General features: G+C 41.2%; 1 protein-coding gene across 6 annotated transcripts in view; it reads right to left on the bottom strand.

The window, feature by feature from the left end:
• Window positions 1-13,956, bottom strand: part of Ckap5 (cytoskeleton associated protein 5) — a 109,473-nt gene that overhangs the window by 2,424 nt on the left and 93,093 nt on the right. For 4 of the 6 annotated variants that reach the window (XM_052725293.1, XM_052725296.1, XM_052725295.1 and 1 more), the window contains 8 exons: window positions 10,951-11,130; window positions 9,731-9,918; window positions 9,094-9,169; window positions 6,981-7,169; window positions 6,761-6,898; window positions 6,267-6,350; window positions 5,693-5,852; window positions 5,244-5,387 (listed from right to left, as the gene is read on the bottom strand). In XM_052725293.1, coding sequence (XP_052581253.1) covers window positions 5,244-5,387; window positions 5,693-5,852; window positions 6,267-6,350; window positions 6,761-6,898; window positions 6,981-7,169; window positions 9,094-9,169; window positions 9,731-9,918; window positions 10,951-11,130 — 1,159 coding nt within the window. The remainder of the gene's footprint in view (window positions 1-5,243; window positions 5,388-5,692; window positions 5,853-6,266; window positions 6,351-6,760; window positions 6,899-6,980; window positions 7,170-9,093; window positions 9,170-9,730; window positions 9,919-10,950; window positions 11,131-13,956) is intronic. The other 2 variants (XM_052725297.1, XM_052725298.1) reach the window with 1 other exon arrangement.

Genomic DNA, 13,956 nt, shown 5'->3' with positions numbered 1-13,956 from the left:
AAGTGCTTGTGTCACATTCATATGGTCCCTAGCACCATAAAAGCAGAGCAAACTGGCAAAAACTTGTAGAAAATGTGCTGCTTAGGATACAAGTATCACCCAAATGTTGAACATCACCAGAAAAAACTTTAGAAATAGGAAAAGGAGGCCAGGCAAACATTGGTCTACTCTTACCTGATGTTCTGTTTGCCACCTTTGCAGAAGGACTTTAAACCAGATGGAGAGTGGTAATTTATGGTGTCAAACCCACTGGCTGGGAAAGCAGTGTCACTGAGAGCTTGAGCGAGACAGACGCAGAGAGAACCTAAACTACACACAGTGCACACTTTTGACAGGCACCAAACTCTATAATAATGAATGAAATATGTGGAAAGCTTCACTGAACTTTGAAAAAGTAAACATAGGCACCTTTTCACAATTTTGTAGCTGGGTCTGTCTTTGGTTTAAAGCTGTGATCAATATTCTTTTTAAACTAAAACCTCGTATCTTCCTTTTGTCTCTAGATTCTGTAAGTGGTAATTTTCAGAGTGGTCTTTTTGGGACAGTAATATTTCAGCCTTAATTTAGGATATGCATTCATTCTAACCATCCCTAAAATAACTGCAGAATACCAACTTTGTTGTTCTAGACAACAAAACAGATAAAAACCTTCTCAAGCAGATCTTTTCTTTCTTTCCTTCTTTCTGATAGCTCTCATGTAACTCAGGATGGCCTCTATGTAACCAAGGATGACCAGTAACTTCTGATCCTCCTGGATTATAGGCATGTATTACCATGTCCAGTTAATGGGTGCTGGAGATTGAACCCAATTCTTTGTGCATGCTAGGCAAGCACTCTACAAACTGAACTACATCTTCAGTATCTCCTCTGTGGATTTTAAATATTAGCTGAGAGGGAAAGACACCAAACAAGTAACAGATACTATATCATATATGTTAGTATATAGATACTATATCATATATCATAGTGAAGCTTTCCACATATTTCATTCTAGAGTTTGGTGCCTGTCAAAAGTGTGTACTGCAAATGATAAAAGGGCTGAGAAAGAAATCAGAGAAACATCACCCTTTACAACAGCCACAAATAATATAAAATACCTTGGGGTAACACTAAACTAAACAAGCGAAGGACCTGTATGACAAGAACTTTAAGTCTCAGAAGAAAGAAATTGAAGAGGATATCAGAAAATGGAAAGATCTTCCATGCTCATGGATAGGTAGGATTAACATAGTAAAAATGGCAATCTTACCAAAAGCAATCTACAGATTCAATATAATCCCCAACAAAATCCCAACACAATTCTTCACAGACCTGGAAAGAACAATACTCAACTTCATATGAAAAAACAAAAAACCCAGGATAGCTAAAAGAATCCTGTATAATAAAGCAACCACTGGAGGCATCACCATCCCTGACCTCAAGCTCTACTATAGAGCTACAGTAATAAAAACAGCTTGGTACAGGCATAAAAACCGACATGCGGACCAATGTAATCGAACTGAAGACCCTGACATTAATCCACACACATATGAACAACTGATTTTTGACAAAGAAGCCAAAACTATACAATGGAAAAAAGAAAGTATCTTCAACAAATGGTGCTGGCATAACTGGATGTCAACATGTAAAAGATTACAAATAGATCCATATCTGTCACCATGCACAAAACTGAAGTCCAAGTGGATCAAAGACCTCAGCATAAATCCAGTTACACTGAACTTGATAGAAGAGAAAGTAGGAAGTACTCTTGAACGCATGGGTACAGATCACTTCCTAAATATAACACCAGTAGCACAGACACTGAGAGTAACAGTTAATAAATGGGACCTCTTGAAACTGAGAAGCTTTTGTAGGGCAAAAGACACGGTCAATAAGAAAAAAAGACAATGCCGGGCGGTGGTGGCGCACGCCTTTAATCCCAGCACTCGGGAGGCAGAGCCAGGCGGATCTCTGTGAGTTCGAGGCCAGCCTGGGCTACCAAGTGAGTTCCAGGAGAGGCGCAAAGCTACACAGAGAAACCCTGTCTCGAAAAACCAAAAAAAAAAAAAAAAAAAAAAAAAAAAAGAAAAAAAGACAGCCTACAGAATGGGAAAAGATCTTCACCAACCCCACATCTGACAGAGGACTGATCTCCAAAGTATATAAAGAACTCAAGAAACTAGACATCAAAATACTGAACAATCCAATTAAAAAATGGGCTGAAGAGCTAAACAGAGAATTCTCAAAAGAGAATCTCAAATGGTTGAAAGATGTTTAAGGAAATGCTCAACATCCTTAGTCATCAGAGAAATGCAAATCAAAACGACTCTGAGATACCACCTTACACCTGTCAGAATGGCTACGATCAAAAACACTAATGACAGTCTATGTTGGAGAGGTTGTGGAGCAAAGGGAACACTCCTCCACGATCTACCTCAAGACCTAGCCTAGCCATACCACTCTTGGGCATATACCCAAGGAATGCTCATTCATACCACAAGGACACATGCTCAACTACGTTCATAGCAGCACTATTTGTAATAGCTAGAACCTGGAAACAACCTAGATGCCCATCAACTGAAGAATGGAAAAAGAAAATGTGGTACATATACACAATGGAGTACTACTCAGCAGAGAAAAACAATGACATCATGAAATTAGCAGGAAAATGGATGGAACTAGAAAATACCATCCTGAGTGAGGTAACCCAGACTCAGAAGAACAAACAGGGTATGAACTCACTCATAAGTGAACACTAGATATAAAGCAAAGGACAATCAGACTGCAACCCACAGATCCAGGGAGGCTACCTAGCAGGGGGGACCCTAGGATGACGTTGACTTATAGTAAGTTTTGGTTTTACCCAATCACTGGACAAGCTTTAGTGAAACATTTCACTATTAGGGTAAGAATTTGTACCGTATCAAACTGATGAAAGAAAATGCTGGCCGTACTTTCAGGAGGGGAGGCTAAAATCTTTTTAGACCATAAATTAGCATATAGAAAAACGTCTGCCATAAATCAAACAGTGAAGGGGAAGATGAATAGGAATCTCATTTACACAACTTAAGTAAAACAAAGCTCTCTGAACAGATGAAGATAGGTCTCTTCTATATCCCAGAATCTAATCAATATTTATATGTATAATTCGCCTATCATTTGGCTTAAAAGGGCTTATTGGGAAATGTTATCATTTTTACTATTTTCTACAGAGAAAATATCTTACTGTTTAAAATAACCCTGGACTTTTAAATTATAACCTTTTTTTTTTTTTTTTTTTTTAAAGGGAAGGAGAGAGAAATGCTGTGTTTACCACCACATACATAGCACTGTCTCACGGCTCCTGCCATTCCTGCGCTTTCCTTAGCAGGCCTTCTGTCTACATCTGGCAGAAGTACTGTCTGACTGAGGCAGATGGAGCAGTCCAAGTTTCTGTGAGGTTAATTCAAAGCAGTAGCTAGCGTTGCCTGACATCCAGTGAGGAAATGGTAGCTAAGGAGTTTGGTGCAGACCAGGCTTGTGTATACTAAAAACCAACAGATGAAGCAGGAAGCCAACCACAGCAGTCAGGCAGTAGGACAAACACTTAACTACTTTACATGGCAACAGTGCTGAGTATGTGAGCGATCCACAAGGAGTTCAGGAGCTAAGAACAGTGAACAGGAGAACACAAAACACTCATCATTGCATACAGTGTGCTAAAATCACAAGCATATCTGGAATAATAAAAGTGAGCCAGATACAGTGGCATGCACCTGTAATTCCAGCTATTTGAGAAGCTGAGGCAGGAGGATTCCTTGGATCCTAGGATTGGAAGTTTGAGACCAGCCTGAGTGACACAGTGAGAATCATTAAAAAAATAATAAAAAAATTTAAAAGTGGAGGTTAATGAAGAACATTTACAAAGCTAAACAAAATTGTACAGTACTGGTACAGAGGATATGTGTACCTCAATGAATAAAACTAAGAGTCCAAAACTAAACAGACCGCTCCATGGACTATCAGTTTTCCACAAGGGACCATTTAAAGCCACAGTGAAGTTCAGTAAGATTTCAAAGTTTTGTACACAGAAAGTCTATCAAGAAGTGAAAAAGAAGGGGCTGGTGATTACCAAGAGTGCTTGCTCAGTATTCAAGAGGACCTGAATGAAAGTGGAGGCAGGGAAACACCTTCGCGCATTAGTGACAGGAATTCTCCAGGGAGCTGTCCAGTCCAAGTGTCTCAGACCCCAGGGTTGGAGCTGTACCACTGCCACAGCCAAGGGCTAAGGGTCCCATACCTGAAGTCTGTGTGAGGACCATCACAAGAGGTTCCCACTTACTGCTACTTCACTGCTGCCAAATACGAAGGGAAATGAAGAGTTGCTGGAGCGTGAAAGAGGAAGAGACCAAATGTCCTCCTCTGGCCTCATGCTGGGGCTCTAAGTCAGGTCCTCCAGCTTGCAGGATTCTTACCCACTGAGCCATCTTGCCAGCTTCTTTCTTTCTCCCATTCTCTCCCTTGCTTCCCACCTCTTCTGGTTTTGTTTTTGGACAGCCCAAGACAGCCTCAAACTTAGGGATCCTCTTGCCCAGCCTCCTAGTGCTGTAATTACAGGCATTTGCTACCGTGCCTGGCTTCTAGTAGTTTCTATGTTTGTCCCTCCTCATGGCCCTGTTCAGTCTGGACCCTTCCTAATATCTAAAATAAACCTTCTCCTCAACCATAAAAAAAAAAAAGTGTGCACTGTGTGTAGTTTAGGTTCTCTCTGCGTCTGTCTCGCTCAAGCTCTCAGTGACACTGCTTTCCCAGCCAGTGGGTTTGACACCATAAATTACCACTCTCCATCTGGTTTAAAGTCCTAATGTAAGGGTGGCAAACAGAACATCAGGTAACAGTAGATATATGTTAGAAGTGGTAAATGTGCTGGGTGTGGGGGCATACCCTTTAATCTCAGCACCCAGGAGCAGAGCAGGAAGACCTTTGTGAGTCAGAAGGCTAATTTGATCTACATATTGGGTTTTGGGTAGGAGGCTGCTATTTGGGAGGGTGAAGAATAGGCTCACAAGTTTTCAGCAACTCACTGAGATCACAGTATATAAACAAGATCTGCACAAGAGCAAGGAATTGGCCAACGGGCTCTCTTAGAAGCAACAGCACCATATATATAAAGACTAGTGCATATATCAGTGGTAGAGTGTATGTGTAGCGTGCACGGCCCTGGCTTCAATCCCCACATAAAAACAGCAGAATGACAAAGCCAGTGCTAAGGCCCTAAGGCATGCCTATGTGTCCATGTTTCAGAAACAGCGAGGGGGTTGGCGGGCTGGAGAGCGGTAGATGAGGTGCCAGAAGTAGCAGAGGATCAGACAACGCAGGACATCGAGAGGTTTTTGCCTTCTGGAATACAGCTGGCAACTCCTGATGCCCTGTGTGGAAAAGAGCACAGAAAGATGGAGGTGGAAGTGGGAGAACACCAGGAGGGTACTCTGCTGCAGCGCAGCTAAGAGAGAATACTGTTTCCCACCAAGGAATCAGAGTGGAAGGTAAGAAGAGGTGAGTAGACCCTGCACATGGCTTGCAGGAGAGCCCAAGAGTTTCCTGGAAGAGGAAGAGCAGACTAAAAGCTTTAGTTTTCATCAAACTAGATAAAGTTGGCATGAACAAGAATGCCAATGGCGTAGTGGTTTGCAACTACTTTAGTCTATTTCTGGAAGGAGAACAGGAACCACACCTGTCGAAGAGGGAATGCGGCCTTTGCCTTCTCTCTCCATCTCAATCACCCGAAGGCCTCTCTCAACGTAACTCTGAAAGAATTGTGAGGAGTTTTTCAGGAACGGTTCAATGTCAGCATCTGAGTATTTCTTCTTATATTCATATAACTCTGCTAAGCCCTGGTGAAAAAGAAAAAGGAAGAGGTGGGGATGGATATAAGTTAGTACTCCTTGCCACAAAGCAGACCACCACCTATTTCCTTTAACTCCTTCCACACCCCCTCCCTCTTTTCTCCTCACTTACTCCATCCATCCCTCCTCCTGGCTTTCTGCAGACAAGGTCTTGGCCCAGAACTTCCTATGTAGATCAGATTGGCCTCAAACTTACAGCAATCCCTCTGCCTCAGCCTCTTGAGTATAGACATTACAGCTGTGTACCACAACATCTGCCTTTTTGTTTATTTTTGCTTTTTTGAGTCCTACTATGGAGTTCAGGCTAGTCTCAAACTTGCAATTGCCTATCTCAGTCTTCCAAGTGCTGTAACTGCTACGTGCTACGGCACCCAGTCTTAGGCTTAACCCTTTTAGTCTCACCTCTTTAGTGTTCTCTTTAGATCCAATCTTCTTAAAAATCTCAGCTAAGAAATCATTTACTTTGGCCTTTGATGATTTTTCATCCTAATAAATTGAAAAACACAAAGAACTGGTTAGAACTGAATTATTGAAACCAGATGAGAGGATGGATACTAACAGAAAATATTTCAGAATATGGGCCTTACTGGTATGGTTCTACTGGTACAGAAAGCCCAGAGTTGCAAAGTTTACAGCAGCAACACTAGTATTGTGGTTATGAGTGCTTCCAGAGGGTTTCACCTCAACTTTGAGGACGAGCTGGTCCATTCCTCCCCGGTTATGCAGAGCTCATAGTGGACTTACCTAGTGATACAGAAGTCTGTCTTGGAGACCAAAAAGCATGTGTTCACTACTCCAGTGTTTTGAAATTTTTAGGTAAAAATGGTTATAGCAGCAAACCAAGGGACCGATCACTCCAACCCCTAATATTTCCCCTTGGGAATCAGGATACTCACTATCCGAGAAGCTCCCTTTTCTGTTTCCTTCTCAGACTTGCTCCCAGTCTGGTCCATACTGTGCTTCATCATCCGACACAGGTGCGCCTCCAGCTCAGACTCATTCTTATTGTCAATCATTGTAAGGTGGTCTAGGATCTGAGGGAGACAAGCATATTCAAATGCTAGCAATGACCCTTCCAGGAAATTCACTCTGAGACCAAGTGCTGTTCTCACCCACCTTAGGTCCTTTTAGCTTGCATAATGTATGCAGAAGGGTCTTTAGAGTCCTTATAGGAAATTCACTTTTGCACTGCTTCAGTTTCTCTTTGGGAAAGACCTTCATGAAAATGTGAATATCCAGAAGAATTCTGTCTAGGTTAATGCTGTTGATGGTGTCAGGCAATAGTCGAACCATTCTCCATAGACACTATAAAAATAAGAAACAAGGGCTGGAGAGATGGCTCAGCAGTTAAGAGCACTGGCTGCTCTTCCAGAAAATCCAGGTTCCAATTCCTAGCACCCACATGACAGCTCATAACTGTCTGTAACTCCAGTTCCAGTGGATCCAATACTTCACAGAAATATATGCAGGCAAAAACACCAATATACATAAAATAAAAATAAATAAACCATTAAAAAAAAAGAAACAAAAGGAATGACTGAAAAATGAGGATAATTTATCACCCATTTTCCCAATTCAAGGTTCTTTTCCTTATATGTGTGTTATCTATGTGTATACTTATTTATTACATGTGTGTATGTATGTGGTGACCAGAGCTGGACATAGGGTATTTATGTCTATTACTTTCTATTATGAGACAGTCTCTCATTAACCTGGACCTTGATAATTCAGCTAGGCTGGCTGGCTAGCTAGCAAGTCCCAGGCATCCTCCTCACCCAGCTTTTTGTATGTGCTGGGGACAGGACATTTTAAACATTGAAAAAAATGTTTAAATTCTGTCTTGGGTTTCCTTAGTACCTGAGAACAGAATAGTTAAGACTGCTTAACCAAATCTAATCTAAAGAAGCAAAATCCTACACCACTTGAGTACCAGAAGTATGTTACACTTACAATCATTTGGAGAATTCTATGAAAGACTCAACATGCATACTTCTTATAGGTCAATATATACTTCTCCTTCAAAATAAAATATGCTTAATCAGTCGGGCGGTGGTGGCGTACGCTTTTAATCCCAGCACTCGGGAGGCAGAGCCAGGCGGATCTCTGTGAGTTCGAGGCCAGCCTGGACTACCGAGTGAGTTCCAGGAAAGGCGCAAAGCTACACAGAGAAACCCTGTCTCGAAAAACCAAAAAAAAAAAAAAAAAAAAAAAAAATATGCTTAATCAAACTTCTTGCCTTCTAGTTTCTAGAAGAAGGCTGGCCATGAACGTACTATGTACCTGAGCCTGGCCCTTATGTTTCACTCTCTAAGTGTTGAGATTACAGGTGTGAAGCACCATGATGGCTTGCTCTTCTTGTTGTCTGTAATGATTTTTAGAGGGAATCCAGAGTTAGGGGTGCATGCCTTTAATCCCAGCACGAGGAGGCAGAGGTAGGTGGATCAGTGTGAGTTCAAGGCCAGCCTGTTCTACATAGTGAGTTCTAGGATAAGGCAGAGCTACAAAGTGAGAGCCCATCTCAAAACAAAACAAAATAAAAGACATTCATGGAGCTGGAGAGATGGTTCAGTGGTTAAGAGTACTTTAGTTTCCAGAACACACATGGTAGGTGGGATTAAAGGCATGGACTACCTTCTGTGGTCACAGTGTTTCACCACAGCAATATGACCCTAACTAAGACAGGGTTTCACTATGTAGTTCTAGCTGATCCACAACTTGCTTATAGACCAGGCTGGCCTCAAACTCAGAGATGTGCCCGTCTCTGTCTCTCAAGTACTGAGATTAAAGGCGAGCAACACCATACCTGGCTGAAAACTTAATGACAGTCACCTATTTATTTCGTGTGTGTGTGTGTGTGTGTGTGTGTGTGTGTGTGTGTGTGTGTGTGTGTGTGTGTGTGTGTGTGTGTTTCAGCCTCTTGTGTTCTATAATTACAATTGTTACCATGCCTGGCTTACCAACTTTATTTTCCAGAAGTACCTTAGCTGACTTCAGTCAATGTCTTAATTTGAATTTCTTTCCCAGCTGGGCATGGTGGCGCACACCTTTAATCCTAGCATTCTGGAAGCAGAGGCCAGAGGAAGTTCGAGGCCAGTCTGATCTATAGGGGGAGTTTCAGGACAGCCAGGGCTACACAGAGAAACCCTGTCTTGAGAAAAAAACAAAACAAAAAACAAAAAAAGAAAGTGATATCTTTGAAAGACAAGAAATGAAATCATTTCAACTTTACCTTCATAACAAGTTCTGAGAATTTGGGAGAAGTAGCTGTTGCTAGTAGGCTGTCCTGAAGTAAAACAAGCAGGGCACTGGAAAAACAAATAGCATTAATAAATCTTAAGTCTTCATGCATGCACACACGCACGCATGTACGCACCCCACCCCTACCTGCTTCTCCAGCCCTGACAGGGCTTCTCAGAGACAACTGTAACACTAGGATGATAACTGGTACATCTGACCACCCTACTCTAGAAAAGCCAGATCCCGTTACTAGGTTTAGACAACTGTAACACTAGGATGATAACTGGTACATCTGACCACCCTACTCTAGAAAAGCCAGATCCCGTTACTAGGTTTACACTGAAATGCACTTGACCCACTGAGAAGAAAGCAATAAATCATCTTATTATGCAAACTTAAAAGTTACAATTGACTTTGATCCTCTTACCTCCACCTGAGTGGAATGCTAGGATTACAGGAATGTGCCGCTATGCTGGGTTTTAGCAAGTGCTGCGGAGCAAACCCAGGCCGCTTAGCATGCTAGGCAAGCACTACCAACTGAGCCACAGCCCCAACCTTGACTTCCTGATTTCTACGTGTAGACAAATGAGAGGCTATCCCAAGCTTTACTGATGAGGGTATAAATATACCTGAGGATATTGGTTTGGTCTGATTTCTCCAAAACCTTCACCACCAAGAGGTTCACAGAACGAATCACCTGTTGTCCTTCCTCAAGATCTTCAATCCGAGAATCCAGCATTAACGTGATCAGGCCATGCATCAAGTCTTTCAGTACTCCAGTGGAAGCCTCCCGGGCCAGGCTCTCTATCTGAAATAGCTATCCAGTCCTAACTGTGTTAGGGAGGTTAAAACTCAATATATGGGACAAAGAAGGAAAACATAGTTGGTATATTCTAGTCAATATTCAGATATATATATATATATATATATATATATATATATTGACATAGGCCTTACTGTGGCCTATGTTCAGCTGGCCAATACTTCAGACTTTAAATCCCAAGTGCTAGGATTATATGCTTGTACCAACACACCTGGCACAATTACACTGGATTTTTAAAACTCCAGAAGGTCAAAAAAAAAGAAAAAGAAAGAAAAGAAAAAAAGAACTACTGTCACATTTCAGTATTAGCCAGAAGTAATTGGTCTGCTTCCTTTCTGCTGCATTTTTGATGCACAATCATCTATGAAGAGCCAAACAGGGCCTGCCTTGCCTGTAAAAGAAACTGGCAGGAAGCAGAACACTAGGAAGCAACCAAGCATTTCACTTTATATCCTAACTGTGGAGAATGGCAAAGCCTTCTCTGTGTCCGACACAGAGGGAAATGGCAAGTCTTCCTTGGGGGTCCAGGTGTTGATAATGTGTACAGAAAAGTCCTCCACAGCTCCCCCTCAACCATGTGCACAGCCTGAAGACTACTTCCCTATAGAGACTGTTCCTACAGAGATTAACTAAACGTGTCTCCTTTATCCAGCCATGTATCAAACTCCTGTCTCCCTGTTTATCAGTATGCAACAACCCCACCTCTCTGTTCAATTCTATATAATCTATATGATCTTCTGGGGTGTTGAGGTTAACCCATCCAAAAGTCCAGACCACCGGATCCCAGCTTCTCTATGCTTATATTTCTGTCTTTTCTTCATTCCTCCTCTACTCCAGCTGTGCTGGATGAGGTACTTAACAATTAAGTAACATTCAATGCAAAAAGTGAACAACTGGCTATGTGATTCATAGATAACTCTATCAAGTAACACAGGTCCCACATGAACATTAGCACCGACTCTAGCTTGAGAACCTGGGTGGATTGATAGAGCCAAGAGAAACTCCACATCTGCAGAAATGTCTTACCGAAATCATGTTGCCAATGATACAGCTATACAACTTGATGATTTCATCCTTGTCCAACTTCTCATCCGCCATATGTGTGCTGTAGATGAGTCTCAGCTGCATGAAGGTTGCGATCAGAAACTGATCAATGTGGCCAGACATAGCCTCAGCTTTGTCTTCCTGCCTCAGGACCTCATCAATCTGATAACAAAAATTCCAAGCTGTAGTTTCCAAGCTTTATGAGTGGCAGAAAGACATTATACGGCACCATTCTACAGGAAAGTTTATTAGCAAAGCACTTACTTCACCTAACTTTATAAATAACTAGTCCTTAGGAATTCAACTATTCAATATATATTATTGAGCAACTTAGTAATAAGTGAATTAGGCAGAGACTCTATTCTAAGAGGCTTACTGTCTAGTTCAGGGAATAATCCCTAATGCTTAAATGTTTAATTTATTAAAAGGAATTTTCTTGTACTTTTTAGACAGCCTTAATATTAAACCTTCCACTAAAAAAAAAAATCAAGAGCAGTGGCACATATCTGTAATCTTAGCACTTTGAAGGGTGAAGAAGCAGGAGGATTCTATATTTGAGTTCAGCCTAGGTTATACAGCCAAGTTCCAGAATATTCTGAGCTACAGAGTGAGAACCTGCCTTCAAACAAACAAAAACCCAGAACAATGTGTGTATATATGTATGTATGTGTATACATACGTGTGTGTGTGTGTGTGTGTGTGTGTGTGTGTGTGTGTGTGTGTGTGAGAATGAAGAGCTCAGTGGCAGAGCATCTTCCTACTAAGTTTAAGCTTATGGCCCTGCAGTTTGATCCACAGTACTGTCAAACAAAATTTAAAGACAAAACAATCTCAACAACAAAAAAGGAAAGAAAGTAACAAGCAAAAGATCCCATTTACCAGACGAGGCTCTAAGAGCTCAGATTATTGACTCAGTCTAAACCAAAACCTCAGTTTTCTCATGTGCAGTTTTTCCTAATTTAATACATTAGCTGTGGTGATGGTAAAATGCTCTGTAGGAAAATATTTATCTCCTATACACTAATATAAATTAAGTATCTTCCCAGGGCCTTGTGAATGTTAGGCACATAAAGCAGATTTTTATAATTGCATAAATAATGCTGAGACATTATATATATTACATGTTGATCTTCAGTAAACATTTTTAGCAGGACTGCCATGCTGCACAACTCCACTGGGGCACCAGTTATATACAATGCAAGGTGAATGAATACAGCCTCCTGGTATTGGCTTTACTTTCATTTATCTCTTCATGTATGCCTACTTCATAAACCCAACCTTCAGTGGGACAGTTTAATGTTTCCATATGCACACTGCATTTTCAGGGAGGATTATTTTCCCTCTTTTTCTAAATTAACTAACATTAATAGGTAGACATATATTACTTTATATTTATAGTATGGTCTTATATTTTCTAAAATTATTATATGAAGAATCACAGTACAGGATATTCAGAGGTTTGGAGCACATTTACTATACAAAGGTTATATGTATTTTTCTATACCTAGCTTTCTTTTCCCTTTTTTTTTGAGACAGGTCCTCACTATGTATATCTGGCTGTCCTGGAACTCGCTATGTAGACCAGCTAGTTTTGAACTCACACAGATCCACCTGCCTCTGTCTCGGAGTTGGGATTAAAGGTGTGCACTAGCACCCCCTGCTTTGCATCTAGCTTTCTAATTTAGTGGAAAATTATGAAAATATCTAAAGTCAAAGGAATGAACAACTATTTTTGAAAGCAGCATAAGGAGCTGGATAGAGATCTGGCTTGGCAGTTAAGAGCACTTTGCTGCTCTTGGAGAGGGCTAGAGTTTGGTTCCCAGCATTCTCTTGAAACCACAGAACTACCTCTAACTCTAGTTCCAAGAAATCTAATGCCCCTTCTGTCTTCTGTATGCACCAACCAGGCAAACATATCATGCATATATGCAGGCAAAACACTCATACACACACACACACAAAAAAAAAAAAAAAGAAAAAGAAAAATAGCTTAAAACAGTGGTTCTCTGCTGGGCACTGGCAGCACACACCTTCAATCCCAGTACTCCGGAGGCAGAGACAGGTGGACCTCTGTGAGTTCAAGGCCAGCCTGGTCTACAAAGCGAGTTCCAGGACAGCCAGAGCAACACAGAGAAAGCTTGTCTCAAAAAACAAACAAACAAAAGAAACCAAACCAAACCAAAAAAACAGTGGTTCTCAACCTTCCTAATGCTGCAATGACCCTTTAATATAACTCACCATAATTTATGTTGTGGTGACCCCCAACCATAAAATTATTTCATTGCTACTTCATAACTGTAATTTTGTTACTGTTATATACTGTAATGTAAGTATCTGATATGCAACCACGGTGGGAGCTTCAACCCACAGGCTGAGAATTGCTGCAAAGAAAGCCAGCATAAAAACTTAGGCATTTACAAAAATGTTCAATCATTCCTTTACTGATGACTTTCCAATGCTTCTAGTTTAGCCATTCACCTACTGTATAAACAAATTAAAATCATTGTGTATATATCCTTATGTGCTTGCATTTTTATTTCTGGGAGAGAGAAGACTGTCATGTGTAGATGTATCCAACCTTCTTATTAAATAAACACAGAACCAATGCAAAGAAGAAAGCCAAGAGGTCAGAGCTAAGAGCTAAAACCTTACCCTTCCTCCTGCGGTGGTCCTACCTCTCCGAACCAGAGCTACCCCTGTGTTAAAGTCTTTATATAGAGTTCCTGTCCTGCCCTCTCATTGGTTGTAAACCCAACCACATGACCGCCTCCTCACGGCCTGTCTGTATAGGCCTCCAGGTTTTCCATGATTGGTATTAAGATTAAAGGCATGTGTATCCAATAATGGCTGTATCCCTGAACACACAGAGACTTACCCAGCTCTGCCTACCAAGTGCTGGAATTACAAGCGTACGCTACCACTGCCCTGCTTTCCTATGGCTTGCTAATAGCTCTGACCCCTGGGCAACTTTATTTATTAACATACAAA

This window comes from Peromyscus californicus, unplaced genomic scaffold, assembly GCF_007827085.1.
Source record: "Peromyscus californicus insignis strain IS unplaced genomic scaffold, ASM782708v3 Scaffold_7__1_contigs__length_154581171, whole genome shotgun sequence".
Taxonomy (NCBI): Eukaryota; Metazoa; Chordata; class Mammalia; order Rodentia; family Cricetidae; genus Peromyscus; species Peromyscus californicus.
This window is presented reverse-complemented; position numbering and strand designations above follow the sequence as displayed.